Raw genomic sequence first — 27,444 nt, forward strand, 5'->3', positions numbered from 1 at the left:
TCTCTATAGCCAAATAAGGAAAACTGCCCCCCTCCCCGGCAGCCATGACCCGGCACGACCCAGTTTCGAACTCGACCGAGATTTCATTGCGACAAAGCTTCTGACCAAGTTTCATGAAGATTGGACAATAAATGTGGCCTCTAGAGTGTTAACGAACAAATGTGGACGAACGGACGGACGAACAGACGACGGACAAAGACCGGTCACAAAAGCTCACCTGAGCAATCAGGTGAGCTTAAACAGGTTTACAGTATACTTCACAATGTATCAAACAACAACAATAACCGTGAAACAAAGAACGTTGAACAATTACTTAAAACAACTAAAAAGAGTATTTATTTTGTATTGCATCCGTGAATGCATGGTTCGGGAAAAGAAAGCATCGTGTGCATAATGCCGACAGTTATAACACAGGTGATCGGCAGAAACATGATACTCGACAGTTATAACACAGGTGATCGGCAGAAACATGATACTCGACAGTTATAACACAGGTGATCGACAGAAACATGATACTCGACACTTAAAACGACAACAAGAATGACAAAATTACCTGTTATGTTAATTTTAAGGCAACCACGGAAGCTTGTGTATGAATCAAGTTTCAGTTTCGTTTTTTTTGTCGTTCGACGGCACATCGTTGACGTTCGCGCCGAATCATGATGTCATTTCATTAATGTAGAATGGAAAACAACGCTAATACCATTCGCGCAAAATATTGACGTCCAATATTCAGGTATTAAAAAGGAGTACGGTCAAGAATATATTCATTTAAATTTGCATACGGAGGCAGTTCATAAGGGAATGAAAAACAGGTCACGTATCGGATTGTCCAATCAAACTACAGCGTTTACGTGAGAGTGGAAGAAGTTCTAATTAACATAAAAAGGAATTAGGAATGTAGTTCCTAAAGCGGCTGCATATTTAAAGGGGCCTTTTCACAGATTTTGGCATTTTTTTAACTTATTCATTAAATGCTTTATATTGATAAATGTAAACATTGGATCGTAAAAGCTCCAGTAAAAAATCAAGAATAATATTAAAAAAAGGAACAGAACATTGCCCGGAGCAGGTTTCGAACCAGTGACCCCTGGAGTCCTGCCAGAGTCCTGAAGTAAAAACGCTTTAACCTACTGAGCTATTCCGCCGGGTACACATGCTGTACGTATTTTATACCTTATATAAGCAATCTTCGTAGTTTCACAAAATTTAACGACAAAAACAGAACTCTCCAAATTATTCAATCGTTTCGCGTTGCAACGCTTTATAATTTTTAGGTTTTAAAATCGTCAAAAGATGCATATAATGGCTATATTAGAGCATGGTAAATGTTCAGTATTACTGTTTCCTCACAAATATCATAACCAAAACGAAAATTTGCAAATCTGAAACAACTTTTTTCAATTTTGTCAATTTACCAAAGCGTGAAAAGATCCCTTTAAAGGGAAATGTAAACGAATTTTACATGTTTTTCTTTTTTATTTAGATATGAGCATGTCACATCCATGTGTCAACGCATGGAGGTCTTGTGTAAGCCTTCTCGTATTGTGAAGCAATACCTCAACTAATACAGTTGTTCGTAACTAAAAAGATAGATCACTTTTTAGTATTCCTCGCCATATTTATGAGATTTCTTGCGCGATTCGTCTCCACGTGTATCAATAATTTCGTATGTTGCCATCATTCCATCGCGCATGTGCTCACCCACGTGACAATGTAGTGCCCAGATGCCCGGATTATTGGCAAACATCTCCACTGTCTCGTATGTACCCGGAAACACCTCTATGACGTCACCTTCGTGCGTCTGCCCCGTACGATACGTGTAGGTATGTCCGTGAAAGTGGACCGTGTGAATGTCTTCGCTCTCCCCAAGGCCCATGATGTACCAGGCGATGTTGTCACCGGATTTCGCGATTAGACCTTCAACGTTGTTGTAAATACGGGCATTTATCGAATCGTATTTGTTGCTCTCTACGAATTCAGCCGAAGTCGCATCGGCTTGCGGACAGTTTTCCTTGATGTTCTGCTGAATATACCAGCTTTTGTTCTCATCCAAAGCTAAGAAGAGCAGCGCGAATTCCTTCTCGACAGAATCAATTCGTTTACCATGATCATCCAAAGTCCCAGGTCTGCAGACGACAATAGGTCCCGCGAGACCGGAGTACACATCACGAACCGGATCGACGGCGGAGTGATAAATGAAATTAATACAGTTCTGACCAAAATTAGTTGGGCCGGATGTGCTCGGCACGTTCCACGTGTACGTAAAAGTTGATCCGGGTGGCACTGCGTCTCCTGTGTTCATGCTCTGACCGTCGTTGTACAGCATGCCTTCATTGGATTTGTTATAAAGTAGTCCCTGCGCGTGAATCGAATACGGTCTTGACGCAGAGTTTTTGAACACGACGATCACAGTGTCGCCAACTTCCGCTTTAATGAACGGCCCGAGGACGCCCAGGTGCTCTTCCACGTAGGACCTTGGCTTTTCGCGAAGAAATGTAGCATCAGTGAACTCCCTGTAAACTGCTTTTGTGTAGATGCTTCCTATGAAGCGGCCATCTTTTTGTACTCGAATATGCTGCGCACTGAAAAAAGTACATAAATCATAATTCAATCATAATAATGTCCTCTTCCTCCTCGTCCTTCTCCGAATCCCCCTCATCATCACCATTACTAACTTAATTATCAGCGTCATAAAATCAAGTTAAAGTCGCACAAAGCTATCACACCCATTATATGTATATGGAAACACGACATAATGACGGTAAAAAAAAAACTGTTTTCAAATGAAAGGTACATTCCCAAATTCGAGTTTTATGTCTTATCGCCAATAGATCACTATTTGACATACATGTATATACATAAGAGGAATTTCCTACTCACTGTGAAGGATCCGAATAATCAGAACCATCTATCGGATGAATAGTGCGCGGCGAGTAGTCCCATTTCCGCTCCACAGCGGCGATATAGTAACGCCTGACCTTGCCCGTGACCTGGTAGAAAGGGGGAGAACTCGCCCCGCACGTGTCCACGTTGTAAAGGGCCGTCATTCCGGCGTCATAATGGTGGGTATTGTGACAGTAGACCGACCAGTTACCTTAAATAACATATGTCAAATTGTGAAATTAGTACATGTATTGTGTTTAATGTACGATTGCCGCCTCCATTAAACGCATAGTTATATACTTTGTTTGATCAGCATATAGTATTCAGCGACTTTGACATATATTTTTTTATCTTCAAGTACCATTTTATTTAATTGTGTAATATTTGCCGGTTTTAAACTATAGTTTCAACGATTTTTATTAATAAATTCCATGCGAACCAAATACCAGTATCTTGGTTAATGCGCAATGCATCACACTAGCCGTAGTGTGTAGAACATGATTATTTTATTGTAAACACAGAGAACGAATCACCCATGTAGCCCACCGTAGTAAAATCCTACCACCGTTGTTCGGCTTCATCAAAGCGCCGAGAGTTTGTCCAGAGATGATCACATGGGTATCTCGAAACACGCCGTTGATAGCGACGTTGTTTCCGTTAAACGTCACCACGTGGCTGCCCTCCGTCTGCCCGAAGCTGAGCACGTGCCAGACGATGTTACCATCGCGACAAACGTCTAGACCCTTTAAGTTTCCATAGGAACGACCGTTGACAGCTTAAATAGATTATAGTTGTTATTTTATTTTGAATGCACAAATACAAATACGAATAGTCTCTCGATCGCCTATTTACTTTCTTCAACTGACCATCATACATTTTGCCTTTTTTAAACCCTTATGTTATATTGTATTATGTTAATTTTTTATATCTAAAATCCAATAATTAAGGTAGCGCACCTCTAATGATTTCCCGCGATTTCTTCGAAGGTTGAAGAGCCTACTATTAGGTGCCGTAGCCTAATGGTTAAGGCGATAGACTAGAAATCTTTTGGGATATTCCCGCGCAGGTTCGAATCCTGCCGATGACGTATACTTCTTTGCGACGCGTTTTATTTATTTTCTAACGTAATTTGATTTAATATGGCATATAAGCTATATTTATTGTTAAATATGTTGCAATTTTTATGCACATTCTGCAATTATTAAAATTAAAACAACGTTATGGCGAAATTGGGTGATTTACTGTTGAAAATACGAACCATGCATGTTGCATTTTTATTTTTATTTCAAAAAGTAAACGGTAAATCTGTCTATTTCTTGGTATTTTTGCTGTATATAGTGTTTCTATAAAAACTAAGTTTTAAATATGACTTAAATGATACTATTTTGAATTTTATGACACTTTGTTTTTAACCGACCCAATGTTTACTTTGCTGAAATCACTTACATTTCATGGCGCTCTTCCATAGATAAAAATTTGTAAAAAAATAAATGTCTGTAAAAGAGTACTTATTTCATCTTGTTTAAACTGTAAACACCTTTACAGCATCTGTACACACCAACTGCATGCCCATATTTGGAAATTTGAATGAATTATGGAACTTTTATATACCCCAGGGGTGAAAATAAACTGGACAAAAGCCGAGCGTGGGGGTGGTTTTGAAAAAATCGGTATATTTTTTTAAAAAGCATGGAAAGCCTACCTACAAATTTGCATGTAGTTCAGTGAAATGATGCTGATTAAGAAAATAATTAATTAGATTATATTTGGATATGTGCCCATTAGAGGTGCGCTACCTTAAACATATGGCGGGCGGGCTGACCCTGACTGGCCTGGCCCGCGATTACAAGTAAACGAATCCGATGTCTATCCTAGCTAAAGAACTGTCTCCGGAAACACAGTCATCTTTTACAAGAAGTGGTTTCCTTAAGTTGTGTCTCTACAAACAAACATGGTAGGTCATTCTCATAACTAAATAACTTACCGGTACTATAATATAAAATATAATCGGCTCTTGATTGAAGTCGGATTTTATATGTTTAATAATTTTATCCTTATTATACTATTACACACAAATAGTCGGCATTTTGATTGAAGTCGGATGTTATATAAATACAATCGACAGCTATTTTTGTGTGATTGCATTAATGTCTCAGTGGTGTTAACACTCCATCAATAGATTTAATACATCTTATATGCAATATAAATGTACGTTTTTCACAATCCTTTGTTTTGAAATCGGTCAATTTTATAATCATTAATACACTTTGATCTATTACATGTATTTAAAATGTTGCTAAATTTTTGACCCGTTAGGCTACCGTTGCTTATATAAGACGATCAAATGCCCGCCGCTGTTGGCTCCTATTTGTATCACTTTTCGGATATGCATATAGCTATATTTATCAGATCCATTTTTTTCTGCCTGCGTCGTATATTTTTGCGATGCATTGATAGACCACTTGAGCTACAAATGTACATAGACACTTTAACAAATGCTATATATCACACTTATATGCATACAGCGGGCAACATATGCTAGGAAAGTCATTTTTTTGTAGCGCATTGTTGCCTATCTTCTTGCATTGTAAGTTTTTCACCGCCAAAATACGACTTTTTGCTCTTATGTGATTGGCTATCTGTTTTCTGTTTCCTAGTCTCAAGGGAATCAGCCATAGTCACAGACTGCATTACCACCAATCGCGTTAACTTTTTCCAAACACATTTTTGTAAATATATCCCGCCCAAAATGTAAAGCATGAATACCGATTAATTTTGAATGTATTTGCTTCATATACACGAGATCTTATTTTTATTATTATCCTCATAAATCAGTGAACGCTGGTTTAAAAAAAAATGATCTGAAAAAAACATGAAGTCGGCATCTGTAATCTCGCGGTATCGCTCTTCCTGTGGTTTTGCAATTGTGTGGAAAAATTCTTGTAAGTTCATGAAAGTGATTTAGTATGTTGTATTGTGTAACTATTCTTGTATGTTCAAATAATTGTTCTCGAAGTGTTTTGTTGCGCCATACACTATCATAAAGTTTGTATATATCGACTAAATATATTAACATTATGTACATGCTTTTACATGCTTTTGCTAAGCTAAGCGTAGGAAGACAGTCACTGTACATATAAGTAAGCTCATATGATTACTGATATATCTATGTTTGTTCCATGTGTTAATAAAATGTATACAAAAATTGGATTATATGACATTTTTGTTTGCATTCAAATCTTTTAAATACAGCTACAAACTAAGTATATGCAGTTGAGACTGTGATTTATGAATTGCTTTAAAATTGCTAGTTTTTTTGTGACGACATAATTTAAAGAAGGCAACACAAGTTTGCGAAAGAAAACCCTGTGAGATACCTATATGTATTAAATATTTCGATTGCAAAACAAGTATGCTGTCCCTCGCTTCTACATCATTATACATTGATAATCCTTACAATAAACATTGATTTGACACACTACATTACTTTGATAACCTATGTTAAATCAGGTTATGCAAGAATCAACAGTTTTAGTTGAATTGAGACATAATACAACAATCTGTTTCCTGGGTAGGACCAGTATTTGGTTTTTAATGGGTGATCTAAAGAACACTTCCACTTAAAGGATCGATACCGAGACATCCGAGTCGATAAGCGGACACCATATCCACTACGCCGCAGCCACCGAACTATCTTTGAATTATATAGGGTAAATACGCACACAATTATACAATATTAGATCTAAAAGCTTGGCAGATGTAAAGCGCTTCATCCAGCAAAAAAACAACATTTAATTGTTTGGATGCATTATTTTTGTATTGAAACAATTATATAGAGAATAATAGGTTAGTGTTGATTATAGATCAGTTTTATCATGCGAGGCTTAGAAAACAAAAAGCACGAGCCTTGGCGATTCTATTTATCCCACTTTTTATTCAGTAAACTTTTTTTATTAAAACAAAATAAGTTTTCATGAGTGTTTGTCGTACTTTGATAATGACTGTAGTGTAACCAAGATCAGTGTATTACTCCGCGTTCAAAAAATAACCGCTGATCAAATAATCATTTTTTTAATCAGAATATCGTTCTGTAACAAAGTGTCGAGCGTTATTAATTACAATTTTAATAATATTGAATTGCAAATCTTTCAGTTTTATATCAATATGACATTAGGTTGTTATATACAAGGAACTACATTTGTTTACAACGTAGCCTAACACCACACACAATTCACTTTCGTTATCAAACTATCGAGTCGATCACAAGGTGCACAATATTTGCTTATTTGTTATAATATGTGGTTATTTCGTGACGAAATAACAAAGATTACTTGGATTTAAGCTAATTATATACATTAACATTTTGAATGTTGAAAGTGGCGTTCAAAGAATTGTGAGGCAAAGTTGTTCGAACTAGAGAAAGACATTTGCTGGTGAAGTGACTGGGTGGGGTGAACATCAAGATCAACTTGTTCTTCGGTAGACAGTGGTTGTCTAGGCTGCATTTCGGCCAAAGTTTCGGTGCATGAAGGTGAACAAGAGAAATCTGTTGGATTGTTACATTTACTGGACTGAGCAAGAATGAACACTTTTCTGCTGTTCAACAGATATGTTGGAATAATTGGTTATGGACTGGACATTTTTGTGCCCTGTTATGGCCATGGTTTCAGTGGGTGGAATGTTTGCATTTCAGGAGTTTTTGGACCAGGAATTTGCGAACTGAGTGGTTCGTTATTCTCTTCTTGTGCTTGAGAAAGCCGGCGTCATTTGCCATGGCCTTCAGCATCTGACCTAACTTGTTGACACCCAATTGTTGACGCAAGAATCACCGGGATGCAGTGTCATTTGTGCGTATTGCCAGGTAGAAAAGATGCTTTGAAGAAAAATCAGATGGACGCATATCCGAGTACAGTTTGTAAATTAACACAAGATTTCTTGGTCCAAACGATTGTTTTAATACGGTCAAATGGGAGTAACTCGAACTGACTTCTTCAAAGGGGAGCGACAACAACAGAACCTATTTGCATAGTGTTAAATTTACCTAATACAAGGTTTTAATGACAATAAATGAAAAAAAAACAAACACGTTTTTTGCTACTTTCCTTTGTTTTAAGGTCATTAAGATTGACAAACATTTGAGATTGTTTTTATCATTGATGCACTTGGCAAATACAGGTGGCGAGGTGCGTGGGAAAAAGTAGTCCCGGTTCGGCAGTTGATGACGTCATTTCGTGCCATTGATTATAGCCTTGCCGTTGATTATAGATGAAATTTAATAAACGGGGCTTTAATCAACCGATTTCGCTGTAATAGTGGGATAAAATGTTTTGTACACAATAATGCTCAAAATTGTATACATGACATGGTTACCAAATAAGCTTTTTGCCCGTAAATTAAGTAGCACCTACTATCATAAATAAGTAAGCTGTAGTAATATAGAGTTATAGAGATTATAAGTAAATCGATTGCTACTCAACGCGAGGAAATATTTTCACCTATCAGGTTAAGATAAGTGACGTGAAGTTGACGTATTGACGTCATTTTGTCATTGTGACGTCAACGTTAGCGGTTATGACCTCGGTTACCATAACGCGTCATAACATAGAAGCAACCATGGAGGACAACACGCATTATTTGAGTGCGAAATACAGTCATTATCTGATTTTTAATCAAGCAATCGGGTGGAATCAATTCGGAGAAGTGGACGTTCACCCAAATTACCAGGTAAAAATCAATATTTGATGATATGATGTTGTTAACTGCTATGCTGCGGGTCCAGAGTAATTCTAGGACTTTGAATTTCTAAATGTTAAAATATTGGACAATACAATAAACGCATGATGAAACAAGTTTTTTTTTATTGCAGCTGCTAGAGCGAACAAAAGAAGGCGCTTTCAAACAATTGCCTGTACCAGAAACAATTGAAGATATTCACCTGCATTTAATGAATTACATGGTTACTACCATGCAAAGTTTCCAGGTTCAGCAGAACATAGAATATCAACGAGTAGCGGAACAACTCAGTAAGACGCGGTATGAAACAGAAGAGATACGACAGGAGATCGCGGATTGCAATATCGACCTCGAGCGAGCACAAAATCACTACAACCACCTCCAGACACTTAACCACGCACTACTTGCAGACATCCAACAAATTCAAAACATAGTTAAGCAACAAGAACTAGCTCTGCAGTCATACCAGAATAGGCAACAACGACTTGAAAACGACATTGAAGCATTCCGCGCTCTCTCGGAACCGTATGATTGCGACCAACAGTGCAGCTCCAGTAGAGTGCATGCACCGAACGAAACAAATAGCGCTCATCTATATGAACAGTCGTACAGTTTCGCATCACCACTGTACATTGCATCAGCGATTCCAACGGATGAAACAATTGTGGTAAGTTTCGACTACGCTGACCTTTTATATGTTGCTAAGCAGTTCAGTCAAAGGTCAATTAAGTATTTAAATATAATGTTATTGAGTAAACGTGCAATGTTATCGTTATACTATTATTGTAATTGCTAATTAGCTAAGGCATTCAATAAACATATTATCAATCGATAAACAACTTGCTGGGTTCAAGTCGTCTTTATACTTACGAGAACCAATATTAAAAGAATAAGTAGATGTATGGTATCGCATCGAAAATTATATAATACAATTCTTACAATCACTGTATCGTTTCAGTCCGATGGTAGGCAAGAAAACGACAGCTGCAGCCTTGATCAGACGACCGTAGATGGATCCAAGAAATTATATGAATTGTTCTCTTCGGATAATACACATGGAGAAAACGAATGCTCATCCGAAGAAAACGCTAACGACGCTAATTATGCCGAAGAAGAAAACGTTTATATTGGTTTCTTTGATTTTCATTAAAAGCGTAAATAAATTATGAATTTAATTATTTATAGCCCAAAATGTGCGATACATGTATTCGGTATATAATATGTAAACTGGTTCTGTGCTATTTTTTTAAAAACACTGTCTAGGCAATTCGCCAAGTTCCCGGGGTAACATTGTTAATATAGAATGTATTTATATCATTACTATCTTAAACCACTTTATCCCATTTTCAACGCGACATTGACGATATAAAGGCATTGGTAAATTCACATGTGTAAACTCACAAGGGTGTAGCGTTGTCGATTATGTTTTGTGTAAAAGCGATGTTCTTAAACTGTTTAAAACATTTGAAATTTACGATCCTAATATTGTGTCCGATCACTGTGTTATCTCGTTTAGTTTAAATATGCACACATTGGATAATTTTGTTGATGTCAAAAATAAAGGGGATCATGTTAAATTGTTATACAAATATAAATGGGATGATAGTTAAAAAGATTTGTACATGAATGTATTAAGCTCGGAAGACAATACTATACATTTTGAATCTCTTTGTGGAAACATTCTTTTGTCAAACTCACATGAGGATTTAGATTTAAATGTTAAAACTTTAACAGATATATTGGATGGGGTATGTAAGCCTATATTTGAACAAAATTTACATAGTATTAATTTTTTTAACCATAATCACAATAAGGATGGTGTATACTTTGACCATGAGTGTAAAAATTAAAGAGTTATTATTATACTTCTCTTAATTATTACAGAAATAATCCTTGCGATGAAACAAGGAGGGACCTGGTGACAGCTAGATCAAATTATAAAAAATGTGTTAGAAATAAAAAATATGATTATGATAAACTGCAAACGCATAAATTGGAATACGCCAGAAAAAATAATGCAAAGTTATATTGGAAAATGCCAAAAGGATCGGTTGTGGGCAATGCTAGTTCTTTGTCATCAGATGATTTTTTAAATTATTTTAAATCGGTAAATGATCCCGATTCTGTGTTTTTTTTCAGCCAGATGAAGACATTTTATATTTTAACGAGATATATCTAGGGGGAGAATTAAACATAATGTTTGAAGAATTGAATAATATTATTACCACGCATGAAATAAAAAAATGCTGTAAAAAAACTAAAAAATGGCAAATCGGGTGGTCCAGATAACTTCCTTAACGATTTTTTTAAGTATGGATGTGAAATAGACATGTTCGCGACAGTTTTTTGGACATTATTTAATAATTTTTTTTGATTCGGGTTACTTCCCAGAAACATGGTCAGAGGGTTATGTGGTCCCATTGCATAAGAAAGGTGATGTTAATAATACGAATAACTACAGGGGTATTACTTTATTGAGTGCACTAGGCAAATTATTTACAAAAGTTTTAAATGACCGGCTAACAATCTGGGCGGAAAAGTATAATGTTTACATTGAGGCTCAGGCAGGATTGAGACAAAACATGGGCACAATAGATAATATTTTTGTATTGCATAACGTAATACAGCATTTATCATATAAGAAAAAGAAACTATTTGTAGCATTTATAGATTTTACAAAAGCATTTGATTACGTAGTATGAGATATTCTGTGGTATAAACTGATAAAGCTTGGTATTAGAGGGAAAATATTAAACATTACTCGTTCAATGTATAGTATTGTTAAGTCAATGGTAAAATATGACAATGAGGTTAGCGATAGTTTTACATGCCTGTTAGGGGTACGTCAGGGTGAATCATTGTCTCCATTTTTATTTGCAATGTATTTGAATGACATTGAGGAATATTTGCTGACAAATAATTATGATGGAATAAATCTAGACACCTTAAAATTATTAATAATGTTATATGCTGACGATATTGTTTTGTTTTCAGAAAGTGAAACTGGCTTACAGATAGGATTAGATTTGTTAAAACAATACTGTGATCGATGGAAACTAACGGTTAATACACAAAAAACTAAAGTCATGGTTTTTAAAAAAGGAGGAAGACTTAGAGAAAATATGAGATTTTTATATAATAACAATGTATTAGAAATTGTTGATAACTTTACATATTTGGGTTTTGTCTTTTCCTCAGTGGGCTCTTTTTCTAAAACGTTTGATAGTCTGTGTGGACAATCTTTGAAAGCTATTTTTAAATTAAGACAATATATGTCGAAATTTTATAACGTTACAATACAACACAGATTTGAAATATTTGATAAATTAATTTATCCGGTTTTAAGTTATGGGTCCGAAATATGGGGTTTACAGAGCAATATAAAGATAGAACGAATACATTAAAATTATTGGAAATTATTATTAGGAGTACGAAGGCAAACACAGAATAACTTTATATATGGAGAACTAGGAAGAACGTCTTTATCCGTCAGACATAGCATAAATGTAATTAGATATTGGTTAAAGATTGTAAACACACATTATATTAAATACGTAAAACTTGTTTATGATATTATGTTCCGAGAATTAGAAACGTACCCTAATAACAGATCTTGGGCCTACATGGTAAAAAGTCTATTAGATAATAGAATTGTGGTTTTAACGATGTGTGGCTGAACCAAGGGGTAGGGGATATAGACATATTTTTGAAAATTTTTAGAGTAAGAGTTACAGATATGTTTAAACAAAATTGGAAAACCGAATTGAGTGAATCAACTAGAGCAAAAACATACATATTAATATCCGATTTTAAATTTAAATCCTATTAAAGTGATGTAAATATCCCAAAGTACAGAATAGGCGCTCTCTAGACTAAGAGTCTCTGCACATAAGCTTAAAGTTGAAACGGGTAGATGGCAAAAACCAATAGCTATTCCTTATGAAGAAAGAAAATGTACTTTATGCAATGTCTTAAAAGACGAATACCACTTTGTTATGGAGTGTACATTATATACTGATGTAAGAAAAGCTTATTTAAAACCATGTTATTACGTAAGACCAAATATGTTAAAGTTTATAGATTTATTGACCTCTCAAAATAGTAATATAGTTAAAAATTTAGCTATGTTTATTTTTAAAGCATGGGAAATAAGAAACACTTATAATACGTATTATGATTAGGGTAGGACTTTTGTATATACTTATGCACAGCCTCTTGCTGTATATTGTCTTATAAAATATCCATTACTTTGCTTTACATTGTACCGATATATTTTTTATGTCTATGATTCGAATGACCTGTGACTTTGTGTTTTTGCTTATTGTATTTGATATTTCATGTATACTCATGGGCATATTGCCTACTGTATTATCTAATAAACTAAAATATAACACCTTATGAAATATACTAACCTGTATTCAACACTGTGGGATATACCTGTCGCGTGCACGGACTATTTTTTACTTTACCACTGAATGATTTTTCATAAGAAATAAAGTCGAGAAAACTTTAGCTTCAAAATTATACGACCTTCAACCTTTAAATCTAGTCATATGACATAATTTTTCGCCATCCGTATAATGATGAATCAGCTGAAAATGACACTTATTGCATCATTTCCCCCCCCCGCCAAAAAAAAAAAAAAATTGACGATTTATTATAAACGCAACTTATTTCACATGTACATGTACTGTATATCGACATATTTGAATTGTCAATTTATCACATTTTCCTTATTTCGTGTAATGTGCATTGTTTATAACCCATGCGTATACTTTTGAGATTTAAGAATGTACAACACGCCATACAAATATCGCACAATTCATAAATAATCTGCAATATTTGCTTTCCGATTTAATTCACGTTAGGCATAGAGCTGTGTAAAGTATAAGATGGTAAAAATAGCACCACACTGGAATTCGGAACGTCCCATTTTGTACACGGGTATTATCAACTCATTTATTTGTTATGTTATGTAATGTTTTCATTCTTTGTGTATTTATATATGAAATTATTTTCTTGTACCATAGACAAATAAAAAATGTGCAAGTTTAAACATAATTATGTTTGTATGCAGAAATCTGCAAATGCAACCGATTGCTCGCGCTCCCGGCGTTCTAAGCCTCGCAACATAAACTTCTCTGTATTCAACGCTAACCTAGTATTCTCTATATCTCAAATCATCACGTAGTTGAGTGATCAATTGCCAGTTTGAACCTCTCGTTATTACCCTAAGCAGTAAACGTGTGTCTGCGCGGTATCTATACAATTATTTTACATATAATCATTCAAATGTAACAGCGTTGTTTTGAGGTCGCCGGGTCGAAGCACAGGCAGCAGTATCATAAATTTGCCCCCCCCCCCTCCCGGGACCCTACCCCCCCCCCCCCCCCCGAGCTTACCCCAGGGGTTCCAGATTGTTAAATGTACACCTTTTGTGTATGGTTTGACTTTTCAATAACGAATATTGACAAAAATACACAGTTTGAAAAAATAACCCTCGTATATGTATTATATATACACAAGGTATGAAACGCACTATATGCCCATAGCTGAAAGATTGTGGAACACTGGACGTGACCTTTTTCATCGAAAACACACATGTTCCCATGCAGTTGCCGACAAAATGCAACTGGATTCGTTAAAACACAGTAAAAGCAACGAGAATACACTACTAACCGATCTCCTGCTCGGCTAATAACTTTAATATTCAATTAAATTCGACTCTCTCGCTACATGTCTGTGTTTTGCTGTCATATTTTGTCGATCGAATGTTCGGTTCTAAAACGCCATATCATTGGCCAACACAATGAGAACAACCAACCAGATGACGCGTTATAAAATTAAATGGTGTACATGTGTAGATGAAACACCGAGTGACATATATCGAGAAAGTCAAATTTAATTGAATATTAAAGCTTATAAGCCGAGCAGGAGATCGGTTAGTTGTGTTCACGTTGCTTTTACTGTCTTTTAACGAATCCAGTTGCATTTTGTCGGCAACTGCATGGGAACATGTGTGGGGGGCAAATTTATGATACTGCTGCCTGTGGGTCGAAGGTCAGCTTCATATTGGTTAATAACCGAAACTTAACTTTGACACTACTCAGTATACATTGAGAACGCGTTGACCGGCAATCATGTACATGGGTGTAGATTTTGCATGGAATGAAAGAAGACGTATTGGATAGTATGGTCAAGTTACCAGGTTAATGACCAATGTAGAATGTACACGTATCAACAAATTAGTTTCTGCATGATACAATTATTAAAAACTATTTGTATTTGTTGTTTCATGCGTATAATTATACGTAAAAAAGAAATATTCGTGACAGTCTTACATCTCATTACGTTAGATTCCACGAAATCTTCGTCTTTGAGGTTGACGTTGTTAACGTTATTGTCGACGTAAGCAGCGACGTTCTCCGACAGGTACCAGGAGTAGTTTTCGTCAATACTCGAGAAGTACAGGAACATCTCCCGATCGACGTATTTCTGTAAATATCACTTACGGATATGCAAGCACCGCTCAGAAATTTGACTGGTTCCGAGCATGGCTGTAATCCAGTCCCTGCCGTCAAGATAAACAACGTGATAACGAATGACTTAACCATACGTTTATTATTTTTGGTTTATATGGCCTTAATTTTCTATTTTAAAAGTAAACAAGTAAAATCTTGGCAAATTGGAAGAATTTTACTCTTGGGTGCATGAAGTGCGAGATGTTTATCGAAAATATAAATAAGCAAACTTTGATATAGATATATTTAAAAATAAATCACGAAAATCTGCACGTATGCTAGCCAAGTAGGTCTATTTCTCGAGTGTGAATCATGAGGCGTACTACTTTTGTTTACATTAAAGGCCACGTACCACTAACAATCGATGACAAGTCGACAATATTACGTTTGCAAATGATTAGTTTACAAAAAGGCAATAACGAGCACCTACAAGTTAAATGCAATATACTAGTACACTTGTAGGTTTAGATAAGCCGATACACTCTGTACAAACATGTTGTTTTTAACCATATGCTAAAGTTACTTGAACAAATATGCACACACGTTTCGTTAAACTTTTCAGTATCAATTTAACGCACCTCATGCATTCCAACTAGACATCGACGCCCTGCATTACCTGCTGACCAGTAAACGGGTCAATTGTTCCCGGCTTGCAGACGAGCAGGGGACCAATCAGACCGGAACTGACGTCACGCTCCATGTCGGCGTTCGAGTGGTAGATGTAGGTCAGGCAGTCCGGGTCATCGTCGCCTGGGGCAACCGCCCAGGGCACCGTGAACGTATAGGTGCCTTTGTCGCCGGGCGCGACAGTTCTTCCGGTACTTCCGCTTGCGTCTGCGATGGCGGAGAAGGAAGATGTGTGAAATTTAAACGGACGTTGTAGTATTTATGAAAACGCTTGTCCTATATTGTTAAACTTGTAAAATACTAAATACGATATTGACTAGATAAATGAAGTCAGCATTACAATTGTTTAACATACTTTTAAACAATAACAAAATAATTAAATTGCGAAGATGATGGTCATAATGAAAACAAAGACGTTGGTGTTGACGATGATGATGGATATAGTCCTGATGATAATGTTTTCTTACATCTGCTGCTGTCGTTGTTGCAGCAACTGCTGATAATGATGATGACAATAAGAAAGTTTCGCATACCTATTGGCAATCTAGAGCGAACACCATTCTGGGAGCTTTCCAGACTGACTCCTTGAAGAAAAATGGAGACCGGAAAGGGTGTCTTGTTTAAAAGCACCACCTGAATCGTATCCCCTATCTCGGCCCTAATGATCGGGCCCAGTATTCCCAAGTGCTCCTCATTTTTGATCCTAGGTACTCGGGTTTTGAAGTTGATATCCGTGTACTGATGGAAACGAGTTTTTTTGTATCGTCGGACCGATCATTCGTTTTCCTTTGTAGACTTTGGAGAAGTATTTCTCTGAATCACTGAAAAAAATATTGGATGAAGAAAGATCAAGGAATGTGATTAATATGTACCAACAATTTAAATCAAACGTTAAAAAACAACGATAGAACGTGTTCGCTCAACCATTTAGAATTAACGCTTTGTTTGTTGATTTACACGTGGCTTTAAAAAGAAAATGTTTAAGTTTCTTTGTAAGTGTTCAATATTTTACCCATGTTCGGTTAAAGGCAAACGACAAATGTTTACCGCGTGAAAACAGCAACAGCAACATCATTAGTCCTTTTATAATTAACAGTCATGTTTAGATTGTAAAACAAAGTTGTATTATACGTGTTCGGAGTGTCCAGCGGTCGCCCGTCGAAGGCGTTCAAACCAGAAGGAGCGTAATCCCACACTTCCGGTTCGGTGGACAGGAAGAAGCGACGGACTCTGCCGTTCAGCTGATCGGCGTCCGTCAACCCGCAGTCCTCGACGTCAAGGAACACTTTCATGCCGTCTGCAAGGAAAACAACGACATTAAGCTTCAGTCGTGGGAAAACTGGCCTTAATGCATGTGCGTACAGTGTCGTCCCAGATAAGCAAGAGCAGTCCGCTTAAGCTAATCAGGGACAATACTTAAAGCGTTCACTGGATTTTCATTTAGGAGAGACCTCATTCACGAGAAAAATGCCATAAATGCGGAATGTGTCGTCATTGATTAGCCGGTGCGGATTGCTAAGGCTTATCTGGGACGACACTTCACGGACATGCATTAAACCCCGTTTTCACAGAGCGCGTTTAATTGCAATTTCGGAGTCAGAAAAACGTACGTAATCAACAGACCGTAGCCAACATCTAGAATGGAAGGTTTCACTAGAAATAGGTTGAACTTTTAGCGGAGCGTGAAGCAGGTAATTTCAATCATAAGACATTTACTTGAGTCAACAACACGTCCGTCATCGTGACAACGATATTGGGGCATAGAAGAATAAATAGCATAGAGTCTTTAAAAAGAGCGCATTTTTCTTTTGCTATAAGCCATGTATAGAAAATGTTAAGGTAAAAGATGAGCGCACTTTGCGTATGATTCTCGTTTCATGGACACATCTTTATCAGAAAATAAACGTTTTAGACTATCACGTACTTCTGTTGTGTTCTGAGTTCATGCATTGTACGAGCCATCTCCCAGGGTTATGAGCAACCATTTCCGCTTCCCGGAACGTCGCGGGCCAGATTCCAATCACGCTTTTCCTGCAACGGAAAAGAGAAAGCAATCCGTATGACGAATACAAATACGACCCAGTTTAATGCGTATTTTGTTGTATAATTTGATACTTTACTTTATGTGAACGGATACGTGTTCAGAAAGATACAGAAATATATAAGATGGAAATAATGTACCACTTCCGGAATGCGTCAGATCTATTTCAAATTATACTACAAGGAAAGTTACGTGTATATGGTGTAAATGATTAAAGAAAACAAACTATAAAGCACTCAGACAGAAAAGAGTTTCTTCACAGCATTTTACTCCTGCCTTGTTTTGTTGAACTCATTCGAATATACAGCATATTTGAATACGTTAAAATTGAGTGATGCCAGTTGGGCACGGTTATCAATAAGATCGCATACAAAGAATATATGGCGACATAGGTAGAATACAACAGCATAGAAGAAATAATGTTCGAGTGCATATTGCTCTCTCGATGTATACGTTTGATCAATTATTAAAATTTCCAGGAAATATCGGTAACTGACTGACGTCCAACATTTCTGAACGCGCCGGCTACGTATTTCATTGTAGAGACATATTACAATACTGTTTAACCAATCGACATAATTATATTTGCTTTACCGTCTTATGGATTTCTTAATGAAAAAATGAATCGAAAGTATTTTGTATTGATGCGTGCGAATTTAGATGCCCCGGAAAAATGTTTGAATGTAACCCACGGCATCCGACCGGGACGCGTTTGACCGCACTATGCACGTGCTTTGAAAAAGGCATTTAATTACATATGTTTTTGGGTAAATAGTTGAATGCCACATTTCGCTACTTGCCGGTTTCTTTTGCCTTGATGCAGACCGGAGTTTTGATTTATTGGGTCCACCGACACGATTTAAGTTGGAACGTTTTAATATATTTCCTCTTGATTAAAATTCAGAGCGATGATGCACGTCTATTTGTGATTATCAACCGTCTAACGATAGATGGCAGATATAGCTGTTGACACGAACTTTCTCAATTTAACATCTTGCATGGTACCCAACCGGAATTTTAGGATTGAACATTTCTCTGTCGCGCGTTTCAACATGCAATGAACTGTGTTTATTGCATTCCAGAAAACAAATCTCTTTATATCATAACTTGCTATGAATTTAGAAAGTAGCATATGTTAATAACTTGATTGAAACTTTTATTGAGATAAGAACTGCTTGTCTCAAATAACACCAGCGTCGGCCTATGAGCACTTCATTGACTGGCTGCTTCAAACAAGTTGGACTGCATTTGTAAGTTGACAGAACACAAATTAAATGGCTGGCCCTTAATCGCGAGAGTTAAAAACCACAATAAACAAACCTCTTACATAAGTGTACGCAATACCTGTGTCTGCTACCGATTAACGTCTGCCCCTGGATGTTGACCGGATGAAGCTCCGCACCGAGCGAAAACACGTACCAGGCCACGTGGTCGCCGGCGCAGACGGCGAGATTTGGCAGGTTTCCGTACATGTAGCCGTTGATCGAGTCCTTTTTCAAGCTCTCCTCGAACTCCGGATCGCCGCTTTCGAACAGACGCTTGCATTCATCGGGGTTACCGCAACGCTCGAGATTTTCACTAGTAAGAAGCGACTCGCCTTCGTTGACGGAGTCGAAGTAGAGGACCTGCTCCCTGTTCACGTCCGAACGGACACCCTGTGCGTTCAGAATGCCTGGAATGGTAAGGGTTTTTCGTCGGCTTTTAAAGTGGCACGTATTTTTTTAGTATCAACGCCTATTATACTTAATTATGCAGATATATATATTTTTGAAATAATGTAATAGTGATTATAATTAATAATAGTAAATTAATGTATCTGATTGTAATGATGATGATATGATGACGATGTTGTTTATGCGGGTTGTTGATAGATGATGATGATGATGATGATGATGGTGATGATGCTGCTGCTGCTGATGATGATGATTATGATGATGATGTTGATGACGACGACGACGACGACGATGATGATGATGATGATGATGATGATGATAATGATGATGATGATAATGATGATGATGATGATGATGATGATGATGATGATGATGATGATGATGATGATGATGATGATGATGATTAAAAAGACGAAGATGATGCTGATGATGGTGGTGGGTTTGATGCTGCTGCTGCTGCTGATGATGATGATTATAAATTTGTGCAAATAGTTCTGTTTTACCTGCTTTGCAGACGATGAGTAGACCAACAAGTCCGGCGTTCACCTCCCGGTCCGCGTCCACGTGCGAGTGGTAGCCGAACGGGAGGCAGTTGGGATCGCCGGAGCGCGGGGAGAACTCGGAAGTGAGTGGCCAGTGGTACGTGAACTCACTTCCGGGAGGCACACCGTCGTCGGCCTTCTGCGTTCTGTTTGTGCCGTCGAGGTAAATAGCTCCTGATACAACGAGTTGTACTTTTTTTAGTTTCAACATCAATAAACGTTATTTTTAAACAGTTCTTGAACGTAAGATGTATTGGTAAACCCAGGTAACGATCGGTTTTTCCACAATTTACAAGTCTTACACATTTTATCTAGTATGTGTTAAGTTACAGAAGACTTGTTTATAGTCATATCACAAACGAAGTAAAACAACACTCGATACCATGGTACCAGTATACTGTGTGATATATATAGACAATATACAAAACATAATTACAAAAATATTCATTAAATGCAACACTGATATGATAACATTTAAATGTATACTTTGCGCGAAACAAGCACATACAATTGACACAACGATATGTGGGCTTGTATTCAGGTTTTATTATTGCATCATCATTTAAGGTGTGCAAAACGTCATTTCGGGTAACAACGAGTTGTTGCAATCATTTCTGTCAAACAATCAATTTCAAACACACTGTCAATCTAGTGTCGTTGCGAGATAAACTGGTCAGCTTAGTCTGTTTTGTGCAATTAATCTACTTGCCAATAACCAACAACAAAACACACACCTTCGTTTGACTTCGTATACCGAACGCCATGCGGATGCACCGATAGCGGCACTTCCGCCTCGTTCCTGAAGTGGATCCGAAGCACTTCCCCAACCTCCCCATGCAACAGTGGCCCGACGAGACCATACGAGCTCAGCTTGGGAATCTCTGACCGGAAGGAGCTGTCGCTGTACTCTTTGTAGACGTACTTTGAGAAGCGGCTGCCAACGCGGTTGTGTCGGTTGATGAGCGTCTCTTGAACGAATCTGCTTGTCACATACGAACATAGCAAAGAAGTCATTTTAGCTTAGATTTATTGGGTGTTTCAAATAATGTATGTGAATGGTGTTCACATTTTAGCTCAGACAGCCCATTTAACCAAAACACTTTAAATGCAATCCAAATACTTTATCATGCATCAATTTTAAATGCATTTTGGAGCAATTATATAATAAAACATCAATTAAAATATTTAAACAATAAAAACGGTAAATTTGTGCAATTGCTTAACATTTGCGCGCTATGGTACGTTAACAAACATACGTAACTATCATTATTTGAGATCATAATACTTAGTTACTTCGCTATTAAATAAATCTACTGTTTCTATAAATTATTACATTTACAACTTACATTTCGTTCATAAGTAATTTAATTTGCATTCGTGTCCTTTATTTTACCCACTTTTAAAAATGTACAATGAATATCAAACGATAATAGATCTACTTCGGCTACAGGCGCTAAAAAGCAAACAACAAAATATGCAATTATCGAATAAGAAGAGATGCGGATTCGTTGAACACACATGACCCACTTTACGTCGAACTGAAAGGGAAAACTATTTGAATATTAATTCAGTTTGAATTTCAAAAATTAAAACAGAATGAACAAAGGAACACACCATTTTTGTGAGAGATACGCCGCGAACGTAATATAAGCGGTCCAACTAAAAATTCGTTTCTTTCGTTTCTAAAGAGCGGGTCGAAAGGTTTGACATTTTTTACGTACTCTTTATCGATTTAACTACTTAAGGCGTTTCGGTTAACCGGTTAATAAACGGTTACGGCAAAAGGTTAACCAGTTAATGATTTTTATAACATATTGCATCCCTAATTTTTACTGAAATCATATTGAACAAAAAATCCCAATATACAGGAAATGGCACTTTGGTAAATTTGTGTAAATTAAGAAAAGTTTTGCAAGCTAGTAGTTTGAAATTGCATTGGTTATAACAAAGGTAAGCGCTGAGAATAGTTTGGTATACGTACTCATCGTTAAAATCCGCGAGATTCTCGTGCGCGGGCAGGTAATCCCACGTGATCTTCTTCGCCTTGATGTAGTAGTCTCGGTACCGACGTACCACGAACTCCGCGGCATCTTCATTCGCGCTGATGTTGGTGATTTTTCTGATGTTGTTGATGTTGTTAATGTTGGTGTTCGAGCCTGGGGCGACATATTAAAATATACAAAGCTTTTAGAACGCATGATTCAATTTTAAAAAGTATACAAAATGTATGCGTGATTATCTGTAATATTATAGCCTAATTGTCTTATTTATTTTGACTTAGTGTACTATTCGTTTCATTTGATTATATTGCCAACTGATATTTTTTACCACATGGAACACGATGCCTGTTGATGGCACTTTTTATAGCCTGTTTGAACGCATGACCTTATGCTTATTGTTCGAAACAAATTAATACTACCAGTATATACTTTTTCAAACTGTCATAATGAACTCCATACCCGAATTTCTCGAGTTTTTTGTTAAACTTTCTGCCTTGTGCTGTTTTGGTCAGAAAATAGCCAGTGGCGGTTTGAATACTCCTTCTATACTTTTTTTTCTAGGGAATGTTAACGCACATTGCTCTTCTGATAAAGTTTATGGAGTAATGTTGCATTTCTCATATATTTTTCAGATTATTTGTGTGTTTTGAGTCCAGACGAAGCAAATATATTCACGAGAGGGCTTCAATAATCCAAGTCCCACGTCCACCTTGTATTTGAACCGCGCTCTGAGAAAAACGGGCTTAAAATATAAGCGTAAAGTTCGTCCCAGATTAGCCGGTGCAGTCCACAAATCCCACGCCAACCTTCTATTTGAACCGCGCTCTGAGAAAAACGGGCTTAACATATAAGCGTAAAGTTCGTCCCTGATTAGTCGGTGCAGTCTACAAATCCCACGCCAACCTTCTATTTGAGCCGCGCTCTGAGAAAACCGGGCTTGAAATATAAGCGTAAAGTTCGTCCCTGATTAGTCGGTGCAGTCCACAAATCCCACGCCAACCTTTTATTTGATCCGCGCTCTGAGATAAACGGGCTTGAAATATAAGCGTAAAGTTCGTCCCTGATTAGTCGGTGCAGTCCATAAATCCCACGCCAACCTTCTATTTGAGCCGCGCTCTGAGAAAACCGGGCTTAAAGTATAAGCGTAAAGTTCGTCTCTGATTAGCCGGTGCAGTCCACAAATCCCACGCCAACCTTCTATTTGAACCGCGCTCTGAGAAAAACGGGCTGGAAATATAAGCGTTAAGTTCGTCCCTGATTAGCCGGTGCAGTCCACAAATCCCACGCCAACCTTTTATTTGAACCGCGCCCTGAGAAAACCGGGCTTAAAATATAAGCGTAAAGTTCGTCCCTGATTAGCCGGTGCAGTCCACAAATCCCACGCCAACCTTCTATTTGAACCGCGCTCTGAGAAAAACGGGCTTGAAATATAAACGTAAAGTTCGTCCAAGATTAGCCGGTGCAGTCCACAAATGCTTATCATGGACGACATTTTCCGCCTTACCCGGATTCACGTAAACAAGAAATATCTTTAAAAAAAGATATACGGCGTTGATTGTGGTTGCAGTTAATGAAAGGTAAAGACTTCAATGAATGAGATCAACGATAGCGAATGTCTTTTTCTGTGCAGTTCTTAGCTGCAGCAAACGCAGTACGGGATGATACGCGGAGTTTTCGCGGCTTATTTTACATTATTACATATTGCTGGTCATAAACGTAATGATACAAAACAGAAAACCAAAAGAAGAATGGAAGTGAAATTAAAACATATGAGTCAACCGGCCACACGCGAAGTATCCGTATATATTTTAAATATTTATACGCGCGTTCTTCGAACAAACCTGTTTTAGTGGTTTGTCTGGCGTTGCTATTTGATTCGATTTTTAACAGTATCGAGAATCATTGCGCTCATGCTTAATTCATTAGTCAATATGATGGCATAATTCTTGTTTAATTAATTAAAAATAATATTTATCATGGTATTGTTGTAAAACACATTAAGAATCTATTATTGACATACCATATGATATCGCTGGATATCTTCATTTAACATCTGTCTGGTCTAAATAAATTCCAGTTCACCTAGTCAATGCTATAGCGTCTTTATTATGTAACGACTATTTTCCTGGCCGCGAACTCCGATCAGCACATAGGGTAGAGACGCAGCGATGACCTGTATGTAAACTCTGACATTCACACACAGTGGCCGCAAATGGACCCGATATACCTCGCGAGTTGAAATGCAATGCATTAAAGTGAGTCTTCGCGTCCACTGCTCTATACTTTAACATGTTAACATGTTGACAGGAATATGGAAGTTAGTACTAAATATGAGAAAATAGCCTTTAAGTGCAAACGTTCTCGCGCTGAAAATCTTCTGAAAATAAAAGGTGGACGCACAAACTGTATTGATGTCGAGATTGAGTGTAAAACTGTTCTATCTATTAAGCTGAACACGCAGTAAAACAGTGTTACAAAGACGCGGACATGTTTCCAATGTTCTGGTCGTATTCTCAAATCAGCCAATGCAGTCAATGAAGTGTATTCATCTGTACTTGGCCGCGGGAAGTTTTATTTGAATTCTATTGGACGCTAACAAAGGTCAGGCTAAGGTGAAAAGCTGGCTTAATACAGCTTACGCCGAAAAAACGACATCCTGTCAGAGAAAACTACAATACAAACGGAAAGTTTCGCCACTGATTAGTCTGTGCGGACTGCACATAACAATATTGGACGGCACTTTACGCGCGTGAATTTAGCACAGTTTTTACACAGCGAAGCTTAATTGTTTTCTTAAACCTTGAATAATGTCCCAGTGAATATGCTCAAACCAAATCTATAATGTCCTAGTGAATATGCTAAAACCAAATCTATAATGTCCTAGCGAATATGCTAACACCAAATCTATAATGTCCTAGTGAATATGCTAAAACCAAATCTATAATGTCCTAGTGAATATGCTTAAACCAAACCTATAATGTCCTAGTGAATATGCTAAAACCAAATCTATAATGTCCTAGTGAATATGCTAAAACCAAATCTATAATGTCCTAGTGAATATGCTAAAGCCAAATCTACAATGTCCTAGTGAATATGCTAAAACCAAATATATTTTATGAAAAATTTCACAAAATCAACAGACCATAGAAAACCTTGTGACTAGTCCCCCCCTTTTTAATCCATACGTACCTGGTAGTGGTTCGGGCGTTGTGTTGTTCTGAATGATGACGGAGTTCCATGTTAGGAACGTTCGCAAGTACAGCGAATACAGAAACGGATCAAACAGCCACAATCGCATTCTTAACTTTATCTTTTACTTCTATTTTCTTTTAAAATTGAGTGATCATAAATAAAGCTTTCCTTTTTAACTGCATGAACCCTATAATTGAATGTCCATCTCTGAATCCGTGGTAGAACAATTAAATAATGTAAGTTAGAACATGTCAACCGGCTTGTTCAACTTGTTGATATTTCCGTACAAGTTTTTTTGCATCGTTTATTCTTATTCCAATGAATTCTTTGCACAAAACAACACACATACAATAGTTAAGTAGAAAAGTTAAGTGCACATTCACGAAACTCCAACGAGAAATTCACATTACGTAAATGTATCTTATTAAATTCACTTTATACAATCATCAACGTCATAACGGTCAAATCAATATTTTATCATTAACATTTATGATAGGTTGAATGCTGAGTACCTAACCACCATTTCCTCAATTTTATTGACATTTAAATTGACGAATGTGTTTACAGTAATTTGACAGCTGGACACTAAAACGGCGGAGATACATTTGTTTGAAAATTTTTGAATGTAATGTCACTATTTAATTTTGATGGCTACAGACGGTCGAAGCTTTTGCCACTTATCGGCTTTGTTGTCTGCATTGATGTTCAAGACATCATTTTATCTACTGCACAATGCAATTTTAAATTTATGAATCCAGGAATATAATAGTTAATGCAATATGCTACTAATATTCGGTTTCAAATGCCAAATATTAAAAAAACAACAAAGGTTTTGTAAAAGTATTTGTTTGATTGACATTTATTCACTGCTAAATATATATCGTGTAACCGCCAAAGTAAGCATGCTGTGCATTCATACATATATTTTCTAGTAAAATCTGAAGATACATATGACATTTATTATTATGATTTAAATAAACCTTTCTGTTTCAGTATGATCTAGATAATGGCCACAAACGGAAATTATAATAACCGCAGTCTTACCAGCCTTACCTATGGCTAATTTTAAGGGTACATAACTCTGAAATAAAAAGATCACTGCGTGTTAAAACGGTATGTTACACATCTTTACTTCATGGTGATGAAATAGTTTGATTTGTGATTTCAGTTGTATGAGAACTGAGAAATGTTGAAGCAATTTGCTTAACAAACATAAAAAGTTACAAAAGCCATGCTAACATGGCCATCCCCGCCGAAATGTGTTTGCTTGTATGAGAACATTTGTTTTAGAGAGTAGAATAATTTTTGTAAAACATGGGACTTGTGTCATCTATGACAAAACGGATACAAATTTACTTTGAAATTAAATAAAGAAAAATAATTCAAAAACTTCGGCCGATAGAGTTATGGTTTATGTTAACTGCACTTCTCCTAGTTGCCATCTGTTTATATTTCTAGTTTCAAGGAAATCCCTTCAGTAGATTTCGAGTTATTCTCCGGACAAAAATTTACTTTGAAATTAAATAAAGGGAGATAATTAAAAAAAACTAAGGTATATAGAGTTATGGTTCTTGGTCACTGCACTTCTCCTAGTTGCGATCTGTTTATATTTCAAGTTTCAAGTAAATCCCTTCAGCAGATTTAGAGTTATGCTCCGGACAAAAATATACTTTGAAATTATATAAAGGGAGATAATTCAAAAACTAAGGTAGATAGAGTTATGGTTCTTGGTCACTTCACTTCTCCTAGTTGTCATCATTTTTTATTCTTAGTTTCAAGTAAATCCATTGACGGACGGACAGACGGACGGACGGACGGACAGACGGACGGAGACGGTTACTTTATCCGCTTCCTAAATTTCATTTCGACGGGGATACTAAGAATGGCAAGTCCAACGGACAATAACTCGAAGGCGTGGATTTCTGAGTCTGAAACTAGTACATTGCAATACAACGTCAAGGTAATGTCATGTTTAAAGTTTCAATTATATCGCTTGAGAAATATAGAAGTAGTTCGATCCAGACTTGACGATTGTATAAGAACAGACCGACAGCCCCGCCAACCAACTGAAAAACAAGCCCACCAAACGTCTGAATAACTTCAATATACCACTGCGGGGGTATAAAAATAGAAGCACATACATCGTTAAACGGTTTAATATATGCATCAATGTAAATATCAAACACATATACATATGTGCTCCGGCTTCACATTCAGATCACAGGCAGT

At 36.9% G+C, this 27,444-nt stretch overlaps 2 protein-coding genes across 2 annotated transcripts; one reads left to right on the top strand and one right to left on the bottom strand.

Moving 5' to 3' along the window:
* Positions 1-1,541: 1,541 nt before the first annotated feature.
* Positions 1,542-25,321, bottom strand: LOC127869978 (hephaestin-like). Its single transcript, XM_052412638.1, has 12 exons — positions 25,213-25,321; positions 22,005-22,179; positions 20,758-20,957; positions 19,985-20,197; positions 19,166-19,480; positions 16,942-17,064; positions 16,301-16,477; positions 15,757-15,974; positions 14,961-15,114; positions 3,449-3,661; positions 2,884-3,097; positions 1,542-2,585 (listed from the first exon to the last, which is right to left on the bottom strand). The coding sequence occupies exons 1-12, from the start codon at positions 25,319-25,321 to the stop codon at positions 1,604-1,606; spliced, it is 3,093 nt and encodes a 1,030-aa protein (XP_052268598.1). The 3' UTR covers positions 1,542-1,603.
* Positions 8,430-9,783, top strand: LOC127868478 (uncharacterized). The gene is made up of 3 exons (XM_052410297.1): positions 8,430-8,610; positions 8,753-9,286; positions 9,578-9,783. Exons 1-3 carry the CDS (start codon positions 8,458-8,460, stop codon positions 9,767-9,769), a joined length of 879 nt encoding a protein of 292 aa, XP_052266257.1. The 5' UTR covers positions 8,430-8,457; the 3' UTR covers positions 9,770-9,783.
* Positions 25,322-27,444: the final 2,123 nt, after the last annotated feature.

The sequence above is a fragment of the Dreissena polymorpha genome, chromosome 2 (genome assembly GCF_020536995.1).
Source record: "Dreissena polymorpha isolate Duluth1 chromosome 2, UMN_Dpol_1.0, whole genome shotgun sequence".
Classification (NCBI taxonomy): Eukaryota; Metazoa; Mollusca; class Bivalvia; order Myida; family Dreissenidae; genus Dreissena; species Dreissena polymorpha.